Source organism: Loa loa, assembly GCF_000183805.2.
Source record: "Loa loa unplaced genomic scaffold supercont3.255, whole genome shotgun sequence".
NCBI lineage: Eukaryota > Metazoa > Nematoda > Chromadorea > Rhabditida > Onchocercidae > Loa > Loa loa.
This window is the reverse complement of record NW_018108435.1, coordinates 83,990-95,257: the sequence shown is the minus strand read 5'-3', so window position 1 is coordinate 95,257 and position 11,268 is coordinate 83,990. Positions and strand designations below refer to the sequence as shown.

General features: G+C 34.4%; 3 protein-coding genes across 3 annotated transcripts; all 3 read left to right on the top strand.

Annotated features, from left to right (window-relative positions):
• Positions 1 to 1,057: 1,057 nt before the first annotated feature.
• LOAG_03337 (hypothetical protein) lies at positions 1,058 to 1,245 on the top strand (the record flags this gene model as incomplete). The annotated part of the gene is made up of 1 exon (XM_003138874.1): positions 1,058 to 1,245. A coding segment is annotated over one exon (188 nt), but the record flags the coding sequence as incomplete, so codon positions are not given.
• Positions 1,246 to 1,488: 243 nt separating this feature from the next.
• On the top strand, positions 1,489 to 4,258 carry LOAG_03336 (hypothetical protein; the record flags this gene model as incomplete). Its single annotated transcript, XM_003138873.1, has 6 exons — positions 1,489 to 1,624; positions 2,166 to 2,283; positions 2,514 to 2,619; positions 2,908 to 3,022; positions 3,755 to 3,945; positions 4,190 to 4,258. The coding sequence occupies 6 exons, from the start codon at positions 1,489 to 1,491 to the stop codon at positions 4,256 to 4,258; spliced, it is 735 nt and encodes a 244-aa protein (XP_003138921.1).
• A 663-nt stretch (positions 4,259 to 4,921) lies between these two features.
• LOAG_03335 (MutS domain III family protein) lies at positions 4,922 to 11,129 on the top strand. The gene is made up of 20 exons (XM_003138872.2): positions 4,922 to 5,045; positions 5,215 to 5,302; positions 5,474 to 5,607; positions 5,993 to 6,106; positions 6,261 to 6,350; positions 6,461 to 6,668; positions 6,957 to 7,139; positions 7,258 to 7,335; positions 7,475 to 7,653; positions 7,899 to 8,012; positions 8,129 to 8,314; positions 8,439 to 8,516; positions 8,668 to 8,839; positions 8,962 to 9,087; positions 9,274 to 9,381; positions 9,495 to 9,648; positions 10,110 to 10,188; positions 10,300 to 10,391; positions 10,482 to 10,710; positions 10,926 to 11,129. Exons 1-20 carry the CDS (start codon positions 4,968 to 4,970, stop codon positions 11,073 to 11,075), a joined length of 2,640 nt encoding a protein of 879 aa, XP_003138920.1. The 5' UTR covers positions 4,922 to 4,967; the 3' UTR covers positions 11,076 to 11,129.
• The last annotated feature ends 139 nt before the right edge of the window (positions 11,130 to 11,268 follow it).

The following is an 11,268-nucleotide window of genomic DNA, read 5'->3' as shown; positions in this document are numbered from 1 at the left end:
ATATATATATATATATATATATATATATATATATATATATATATATATGACAAACAAAGAATGAAGAAATTGAAATACAAAATGAGCGTTAATAATAAAATAGAGGAGAGTATGAAAGCGGCTTCTAGAGTGTAAAATTGATGGATGAGTAGAAAAGATACATTAAGGAAATATATTCCAACACTGACTGATATCGACTAGCGTCCCCTAAGGCGCAGTTTCATGCTTACAGTTTTTAGTCTGATTAATCTGTATCGGTGATTAATCTTCGCGAAACAAAAAATAATCGAAAATCTGTAATTCGATTATTTTTGCTGCTATCATGAAACTATTACTGCTTAAACAGATGAGAAATTATGGGTCGCTTAGAGGAAGATGAAGGATGAAGTAATACGATATAAAATTTTATCATGTACAGATGCAACAGATGTCGCTGTTCAATATTTCACATTACCAATCATCCATACCAAGTATTGCTGTTGACTTCTGGTTGATTCTGACTTGATCCAGGATGCCAATTTTTTTCCTTTTTCTAATTAAAAAAGAGTTACATAAGTAGGAATTGGTTTTGTGTTGCCACGTTTAACATATATAGCTCTTTGATAGTACTTTGTATAAGATGAGTGAAAGGTTTGAGATTCCTGATGAAAGATCGATATTGTGACATGAAGTTTACAGGAGGAATCACGAAATTGGAGAGGTAATAAAAAGGTCCGAAATTAGCGGAAATAGCAGCCACCTAATTAAAGCAATTCAAAACGTGCTATTTGATACTAAACACAAAATTCCCAGCTACTCTATCAATATACTAATGTAATCCATTTAATATGCAATGGGTAAGCCCAAATTCTATCAAAGCCAAGCAGCGTGTTCATTCCCATCTAGTGTCATTTTCTAAGATTTAATCACTTCAACTCTAATCAGAAAATCATGCAAGCTAGATCAATTAACATTAGATTTATTCTCTGCTAGCATTATCGTTTTACTCTGTTTTAACTTTTGATTTGCAGTTGACATCCCAGAAAAATTCCATTTTTCACGGCGTCCTGCAACACAGAGCTACGGCCGCACTGCGCATTAGACGCGCGAGTTACAAAGGGGAAAAAGGAGGAGGGCGGGAAGGGGGAAGGGGGGGGGTATAGTGGTTGTCGAGGGGTATTGTATGGAGTATTAGAAGTTGATGGTAAATGCTGTAAATGGCGAGTAGTGCTGGGAGATACGGAACATACATGTCACAAGACATGAGTGTAAACAGCTTAGTTAACGTCCTTTACTCAGAAATGATGTCGCTTGTTCTCAATTTTTATATATAATTCCATCCATCTATGTCCAATGCGTCTTTTATTTTGTTGTAAACAAAATGTGGCCTATTCTGATTTTATTCTAAATTTAGACACAATTTGGATACCACAATGTAAACGTGATATTATCCCACGCTTAGCGTCATACTTTTGCTAGATTAATGATTGAAAAGTTCCAGTTGTTGAAATGGATTCAACGAATTCATCCTCGAAGGCATCAGTTGAGCAATCAGGATTAAACAAGAAATGCAAAGAGGGAAGAACTAAAGATGGTTATTATCAACGGAATGGTCAGTCCCTCACACGATTCATTTTATCAAATGGTTTGTTCCTTTACTACTACATCTAAACGTCGCAGTTACTTTTTCAACATAAAATCCAGAAGTTTTGTATTCTATACGAAAAAAAAAGAATACGATGGGGAAGGACGGAAGTTGAAATTTGCAAGAAGGAACGCTGCATTATGGATTTCAAGACTGTTCACAGTCAAACTTCTGGAACACTGTTGAATTCTGGAAAATACCAAGTACTGTTAATTTATTGCTTGTATCTAGCAATTCTCAATGCTGTCCTTCACCGTCCTATGCAATACATTTTACTAGCGGCAGGAATGCATACTTCTGTGGTCGTTATCTTCCCCAACGCAACTTGCTGGGCAAGGTATCAGAGATTTTATTTCAGTCCATCCGGTGGTCAGGTTGCTATTAGTGGTCCGGATTGTACCGTATTCAGTGGCTATCATCAGGAAATTTGCACAGTAAAGTGATAGTAAAATCAGGTTCTGTGAGAAATTTTGGCTCAGTCAAATGCATCTACTTAAACTTGTTGCCGTCTTTATATATTTTCTTGAACGTCATGTTTAAGGTGAACTTCCTGAGAAACAGTTACACTTACTTCGTCATCCAAAGACGGGTAATCCAACATTATATGCAATTGGAAATAAGAGAGTGGAAGAACTGTTGAGATTTGATGATGGTCTTAGGTATAGTTTGAAAAGGCTTAACACTTGTACAAGAAAGTTAATTTTAAAATAAGACACTCGGAATTGAATGGTTTGGTTAATTTCTATTTCATGTAACTGAAAATGACAGTTTCAAGAAGGAATTGGACCAGAATTTTGAAAACATTTCATTTAATAAGGAATATTGGAAGTGAAAATAATCAGTTTGTCGATGTGCACTTCTTTTTTTAATGTACGAAATTCTGTTTGAGGTCGGTTCTGCTTGGTGATAACGTGATCAGTAATGGCTCATTGATTTTATTGGTACCAGTGAGTCCTGCGCTGCTGTTGCTACCTTATTTGCAAAAATATGCGAAGGTAATAACTTGTGGTCATTTGTTAAAACAGAATAATACATGGACATCAACAGACATTATTTTTTGCGTCAGTGGTCATACTTTTTTCGGAGCACTGTTTCAGTGTACCCAAAAACAGAAATAAATGTGCAGATGCTATTAATTATTCATCATTTGTATTATACATGAAAGTAAAGAAGTAAGTAATATCAAACTTTTGTATTTTTAACAAAAGCAACTGAAAATCGGGTATATAAAATAGAAATATATTAATCATAATTTTTTACTACAATATTTATGCTTTTTATAGGATGATTTCGTTTCATTGAAGGATATTTTGGTGGATGATTGTTTCCCATCGATAAAATTACTTGAGAATGTTAAAGCTGTGAAATCATCGTTGAAACATGCTTGTCACTGTAAGGGTTCGTATACCTCTTAAATTGTTTTGATTGTTTGCAACAGTTCTTTTTTTCGGAGAGCATATCATAACTTTTAGTGGTGTTATTATGGTATATTGTTTTACATAGAAAATGCCTAAGAATCTGTAATTTATCTCACATTTAGAGATATCAAATGTCGAAACATACAAATATAGTGAATCTTTGCTGGTAGATTATATAACGCACAAGATAAAGCTGATAAAAAACTCTCATCGCTATAGTAAGTTTCTAATAAATTTGCAAGAAACAAATGGAAATGTTTTTCAAGATCTCAACACAGTTTAAATTCTTCTTTTTTCTAACTTATTTCTTTTTGTGTTCACGCTTTGCTTTTTGATCTGTTTTTGTGATTATTTATGGCTATGTATATTTGTCTCTTGAAATGATGTTTATTGTGGATAGGAATTAGTTTTCAAATAAATGTTAAGAATTTGGGGAAAATTAAAAAAATCCCCTCATGTCTATGTAAGGAGAAAATAGAAAAAAGTTTGATGAGGCGCTTGTAAATATAGTAGTTTGATAATCATTCGATAATATTAGTATAACCAAATCTTTTTTTCGAACAAGGCATTGGAAAAGGTAGCAATATCTTACTGGTAATATCTTTATTATCAGTCATCTATATTGTTACGAACTCATACATATCTTTAATACGAAAAATTCATGAACTCATATATCTTAAAGGAACTAAAGAATTTTTTAAAATTTCTTTAGAGTCAGATTTCGACCATGTTGTTTGCGGTATTTTGGAGGAGAACCTTCCGACCGATATACTGAGGTTGGTAAAATTCGATTTTGTCCGTGGGAGGAGTGACGATGCACCATCGAATAAACGCCGAAAGAATCGAGATTCTGAAAGCAGGGAAGAAAAGAAAATAAGTGGAATTGCTATCGAGCCATTACGGGTAGGTGACATCCAGACTGCAGCAGTTTTCAATGGCGAGAAACTTTTTTGAGAATTGAGCTCGTGGAGTTTTGTTCTTTTCGGTTATTGTCATGAGACTATTTCGGAAATTTCGTCAAAAAGCTGGTGTAGGTTTTCTTAGCTGTCATTATAACCAGTTCGTTTCTTGACAACAGTTTTATTTTAAGTTTATTGTAAATGTTATGCAAACCAATTTCACTTTAATACTTATGTAGAATTTTCAGGATCCAATAGCCGTTGAAGTACCAGTGAAATACACTCGCTTGAGAAATGGCAAAGTATTCACTTTATGACAGTTATATTCCTGAATTAACCTGTTTAGATGATGCATTCGTATTTGCATATGACTGTTGTTATTGTCTTTCCAGAAAATAGAAGTTATTCTCATGCAAAGCCCGAAATTTGTTCCCTATTATTTGTTAGATTTTTTTGGATTTAAAAATGAAAGATTCTCCAAAAATACCTTGTGATACTGCTAGAGATATTATTCATACTTCCTGTGGGAAAATTACTTCAGAAACGAACACTTACAAATATAAACTTGTTCTATAATACAATCCGTTGTTTGCCGTGTTTTTGGTTCACCTCCCCACTTTTCTTTTAAAATTTTGACTGAACATGGATGAAATATGCTAGATCAAGTTCTTTTATACTGATATTGGTTTGTATTTGGTAGGCCTATGCGTTATGCAGAAAAAGGTGGTCAGTTTAAAGATATCAGTTTTTTGGTTTCCAGCGTAACATTATTTCTGAGCAAGTATGAACAAGGTAGTACTGAAGAGTATTGAGCATGCGGTGCCAATAAATGGAGGTGCAGTTTGCGAATCTAAATGATCCATATGTTTTAATCCTAGAATTTACGATTATATGCCAGAAGTTAACTAAATCGTCTAATTATGGTAAAATTATCCTTCCTGTTTGAGCTGACCTTATTTATATCGTTGATGAGTTTGTTCAGCATTCTGGATCACTAATATTGGTTGCGTAAGTTGGTCCTTGGCTATGGATAAACTGGATAAAGGTTTGATGAAGATAATTGGGAATAAAGCGTCGGGAACTGTTGTCATTTTTGAGCGGAACGTAGGTTTTTTGTTTGTACTCATTTCGATTTTTATGTGTTTGGAACTTGGACAGATTCCGAGGCATATTTTTGCTGGACCTCGTATTCCTATATTTCTTTCAGGTGAGGGTCAGTTTTCTTTTATTTTGGAATATTCCATACATCCGGAAGATAACTATTTAACTTCAGGAATTTTACGCGTGCTATGAAGACGATGCGATTTTCATTGCAAACAGTATTTTTTGCAGTGAAGTGGGTCTTCGTCGGTGCAGAATTGGTGAGTAATGGACTTCTCCAAGTTATGAGTACTTTTCTGGAGGAAAGAAATTCATATTTTCAGGTTTCATTAAAATATGTTAATGCAATTTGACACAATACCATTACTTCCTGACTGTTGGAACTTTCTGTAAATAAGTTCTGTATGCATTTGATTGATAGATGCTTGTAGGTGAAACCGAATTAATGTATCATGTCTTGAATAATGCGCAGTATTTACGTGTAGTTCATGATGTTATCTTAGTGCAGCATTATCGTGTGGAGGTGTATGCTGCAAATGATGGACAATGGGAACTTAAAGCGAAGGTAAACTTTCTTGCAAAAATAAAGTCTTATTGAATTTTTTAAGTGCTCGGTAAAGCTCTCAAAAAAATGACTGGGGAGATTTTGTGAACTTATCTGTTCGTTAGCACGTCAGTGGACAAATACATCATACTGATGAGGAATTAAACGAAAGATGGAATGCATCAAATGATATAACCGAATTATTCCTAATTAAATTTCAGACTAATTGCTGGGAGGTAAAGTAAAACATATCGGTATATAACATGTGATTAGTAATGAAGGTTAGGCCTCCGTCTGCATTATATACTGTTGCAGTTGAAAATAAGAACCTTGAGAACCTCTTCCAAAACTCCTCCTTCAAGATATTATTTCAGCAACTTGAAAGTCTAAATTTATTCATTTTGAGGGTTCACTGGGATGTCTAAATGATTTTGAAGAAATTGTTGGTGACAGTGCTGAATTGTACGAGCTTACAACAGTTGCGGCGTTAACTGTGACAGAAGGACACGATTCCAGCGAAGTACCGTTACCTGTTATCCATTAATCTGAACTTCGTGAACTTTCAGTTTCTTTCTTGAAACATCAAGAAAAAGTTTCCGAAATTCCCTTTTCAACTTATAGTGGGAACTTGATTTTCTAAGTGCTTTCGACATTTGAAAAATTCTTTTATTTAGTGTTTGGTTTCTGTTGTGTCATGTAATGTCCGAGAAATGCAGCTTACAATCGCCGAATTTCTTGATACTGAGCATTTCGTGAATTTAGAGGTAAGCGCAAATAATGTCAATTAAAACTAGCGACGTTTATTTGAAGTGATCAGAGTTCTGATGTCGACGTGAGTTTTAATTCAAATGAATCCTCAAAAAAATTTCTTCAGAAATGTTTGGCTGCATTGGTACCTCGAGAATGTTTGCTGGTTTCGGATAAAATGGGAATATCATCTGTCAGTTTATGCGGTGAAAATAATCAGCTGAATACAGCGCTAAAAAAGGCTGGTATCAGGAAGGAACTCTTTCAGTTTAGTGAGCAACTTCCTACTACGCTTTCTAATCATATCACTGAAATGATCGACCCGAAATATAAGGGTAATTTGTTACATGAGTTGTTAAATTTTCCACCTATACCATTGTCGAAGCTCTCAGTAGTTGTGATGCTGTTGGGTGAATGACGAGTAAATGCTGCTTTTCTGAGCTTTTGTCATCGGTCAAATTTTGAACAGACTGGAGCAAATTTCCAATACAACAATATTTAGGATAGCATAAATGTCTATTTCTGAACACTTTTTGAAAGTTAAATTACTGTGTTATTATTATATTCTGCATTTTAATCACTAATAGGCATTTCCATGGAAGCTTTACTGTACCCTTTTTCAGATATTCGCCTTTCAAGAGCGCAGAAAAATTGTCTTGTGGGGTTGATCCAACATTTGCATTTGAACGATGATGGAGTGATGAGTGGAAAATTTCAATTACGAAATTATAAATCGGCAGGTTACATGTATTTGAATTCAGCTGCTGTAAAAGCTCTCGAATTGTTCGCTGCATGCCAAGAAGATGGTATTTTTTGTTCTTTTATCAGTCGTCATTTATGCAACGTCCATTATACGTAGAATTTGTTTGCAACGACAGATAAAATAATATCCGAATAAAATGTAATAATTTGATTAAATTTCAGAAGATTTATTGGATGATGTAGGTTCACTTTATGAATTGTTAAATAAATGTCGCACTCCTCAAGGACAACGTCTTTTACGTAAGTCTTAGAAGCATAATTTGGACCAAAGAAGCGATTTTCTTAAAATGTATAAGTATTTTCTTATATAAACATTTTCGCGTAGTTATTTCGATCTATGATAAACTTAATTTTTAATGTTCTCAAAATGTAATTGTAGGTGACTGGATTCGGCGACCTTTACATGATATACGCAAAATTAATGAACGATTGGATGTAGTTGAGGCTCTTGTCAATAATTCATTGTGTCGTGCTATACTTCATGACGACATCTTACGTCGAATACCTGATATTACAACAATTACCAGAAAACTGCTACAAAAGAAAGCAGGCCTACAGGTTCTGATAAATTTTCGTTATTTTACCAAGATTTTTACCATTCATTAAATTAAAATTTTCATCATTCATACGAATTTTTAATACTTTATTGGTTTTTCTTTGTAAACGAGTTCCCATATTTGGGAGGAGAAGGAGGAGGGATGAGAAAGTCGAAAATGTTACAGCAAAAAAGGAACAAGCTTCTCATTATTGGTGCTTTCTGTAAGAAGTTTAAAGGAAGCTCAAAGATATCATTTTGTTTAAAGGAATGTTATCGGCTTTACCAGATCATCCGTCTGCTGAAACGATTCCATCAAGTATTAGACGAACTTCATGCTTCTTGTGGTTCCTTGGCATCATCGGTCAATGATTTATGCTTGGTAGGTGTAAAAAAGCCGAATTCTTATAGCCGTAAAAGCTCATTTACGCAAGTAATCTTGGATCTCTTTCTTTATGTTTTACAGTCAGGAACTCGTCATTTCAACATATCTTGCAGGAGCCGCTTGCTCTAGCACAGTTGCAGTTTGAGAAGTTCATGGCACTGATTGAAAGTACTGTTGATGTAGCTTATTTCAAGGAAAACGGATTATATAGGATCTTACCAAATATCGATGAAAATTTGCTAGCAGTTGCTGAAAGAATGGATGAGATTGAAACGAAATGCAATGCTTTGTTAAAAAAGGTTATTTTCTAATCAATTTATCAATTTGTTGTGCATTTATCAGGTCAATATTATATCAGGTCGATGTTATTGCTTGTGCTATTTACAATGGCTATTTAAAATAATTATATATTTTTGTTTATAGGTTTGTTCTGGAATAACCGAAGCAGTCAAACTCGAAAACACTGAACATCATGGTTTCCATTTTCGAGTCACTTTAAAGGTAATATTGACTGTATAACGTTCATGTAATTTGACTTGCATAAACTGCTGAACATTATTAGATCTTACTTTTGAAGTTTTTTTACTTAGAAGTATATGGGAGTTTACGATTTCCTTGTACGTGGCATATTTGAGAGGTATGATATTTTCAGGCCGAAAAGTCAATTAGACAGTCGGATATGCGCATTCTTGAAACAAGTAAAGGTTCCGGTGTACATTTTACTTGCGACGATCTGGATATACTAAATCGTGAATATCTAAAACTTTCTTCTCATTACGAAGCAATTCAAAGTAGCTTTATCGACATGGTTGTTGAAACTTGTTGTGAGTTATATTTTCATCAACTAGAAGGCTGTTTTTCCTATAGAAATTGCTGAAAAAAATAACTGTTTAGCAGATCGGCAATATAAAATTCAGAACATTTTGTCAATTCAAAAATATTTTAGCTGGTTATGTTTCAACATTCTGTGAATTATCTGAAACAGTCGCTATAATTGATACTTTGGTTGCACTTTCTATATTGGCCAGCGGATCTCCTTTTTGTTTTGTTAGACCACAAATACTTGACGAAGGTCAGTTTTGGGAATCTAATTTAGGTGAAGAAGCTGTACCTAGGGTATGGTTTCAATTTCCCTTACTCTTTACAAATTTGGAACATCGAATTTAAATAGCTAAAACGTTTGGTGAAAATAAAAATATGTTTTTGTTCCTTTCATAAGTTGTTCAGTATAATCATGCTTCTATGTGTTTGCTTTTAGATAAGCAAATTCTGGAACTCAGAAAGTGTCGTCATCCAGTTATGGAAGCGAATCCAAATTCCTCACAGTTTATATGCAATGATGTGATTCTCGGCCGGGAACAAGGAGGTTGAAATTATTTTAATGAGTAATGTAAATCATCTTGCTATGTTTTGTAAGTTCCAACTTCTGCTTTGAATTGCAGCGGTACTTCACTGTTTCATAGATGCAGTCCATTTCAGATGGTGCAATGTTTTTAGTATTGACAGGAGCAAATATGGGAGGCAAAAGTACATACTTACGTTGTTGTGCACTTTCTGTTCTTTTGGCACAAATAGGCTCATTTGTACCATGTGAGAGCGCCAGATTTTCTCTTATAGATGGCATCCATACAAGGTAATTTTTCGCTTTGCAATTGTTTATCTGTTCGCCAGTCATTGTGTTGGATGTTCCTTGGTATTTTCGTTAATGAAGTTATGACTGCTGTTTTTGTAAATTTAATAGGTTAGCCCAAGAAAGACGACTTATTAGTTTCACTTCCGTGAACTTTCTTTTGTCTCTAATCTAAATATACGAAGACGATTCGTATCACAAGGAACAGTTCATAGAACTTGAAAGAAAAAATAGTATATTTTCACGTCACAGCGAATTGTAACATATTACTTGATGTAATTAGGTACTTAAATAAGTCTCTCATTTATCCGCATAGTAACTTAAACCAGTCCTAATGATGGTATACATTTTTATTAAGAGTTATACCGAGAACATAATAACATTGACAGAGGACTACAGTGGATGTTCCAATGTGTTAGTAGGTTCAAGAATGTTTGTAGACACTTCATTTTCTTCGCATTTAGGATAGGCAGCTGCGATTATCAGTGTAAAGGAGTTTCTACATTTATGGCAGAAATGAATGATTGTGCATCAATTCTCGAAGTCAGTTTTTATCGCTAAATAATTCATTATAGTAGTTCGTGTTTCAAATATCTTCATTTCGGAGCTGGAGGGATAATAATGTTTTCTATTTCAAATTGTTATAGTTTTCAGTCGGCAACATGTCATTCGTTGGTTATTGTTGATGAGTTGGGACGTGGTACATCAACATATGATGGTTTCGGATTAGCTTGGGCAATTGCAGAGTTGGTTGTTTTTTTCTGCAATGTCTTTCCATTACTATGTCTTCGTATTTTGCAAAGCAAAAAGAATTGTCAAGCAAAAAGAGTTTACAGAGATATTGTTTCGCGGGTGAAATGTTTCTGTATATACGCTACGCATTATCATGAACTGACTAGACTAAGCCGTGTTTATCCGAAGCAGTTGAAAAATGTCTGTACCGCCTCTCAAATTGATGAAAATGGACAGCTCATTTTGCTTTATAAGATAATACCAGGTGTTGCGGGTCGTTCTTTCGGCTTAAACATTGGTAAAATGATTGGTCTGCCGAATAGCGTTCTTCAGGTCTGCTGATTTTCAAGCCAAATAAGAAATGAATAATTCGTTAAAATCATGCTTCACTTCAAAGATCTTTTTTTGAACCAATCTTGCGAAAATTCCAAGAGTATTTTAAAGCAATATATTTTTTAATTCTAAAAATTAACCATAGATTTTTCAAGAGACGAATCAAGAAAGCCGTACGCTTGCAATGGTTATTCTGAAATAAGATGAAGTTTCAGACGGCAAGCGACATGTTGGAGAGATTGGAAGCAAGGGATTCGAAGTTAAGTTCAGATGAAGAGGAACTATATAAGAAGATTCACAGTTTTGGAGATGATGAGCTGCGACAACAAGTGCTGGATAATTTGATGAGTGAGGAAAGCGACTAGCCAATGTGTTTAGTCTGATTCTATAAATAGTAGTCGATCTCGTCGAATAAAACCAAAACATTACCGTTTTGCACATTCATAATGCTTCCAGTCCTGACACTCCAGATTCTACCAAAAAAACCACAGCTAAACGACACTACTAAGTAATGTAGAAGCCGTTACATGCAATGAAAATAAGGTACCTGAAGTGGTG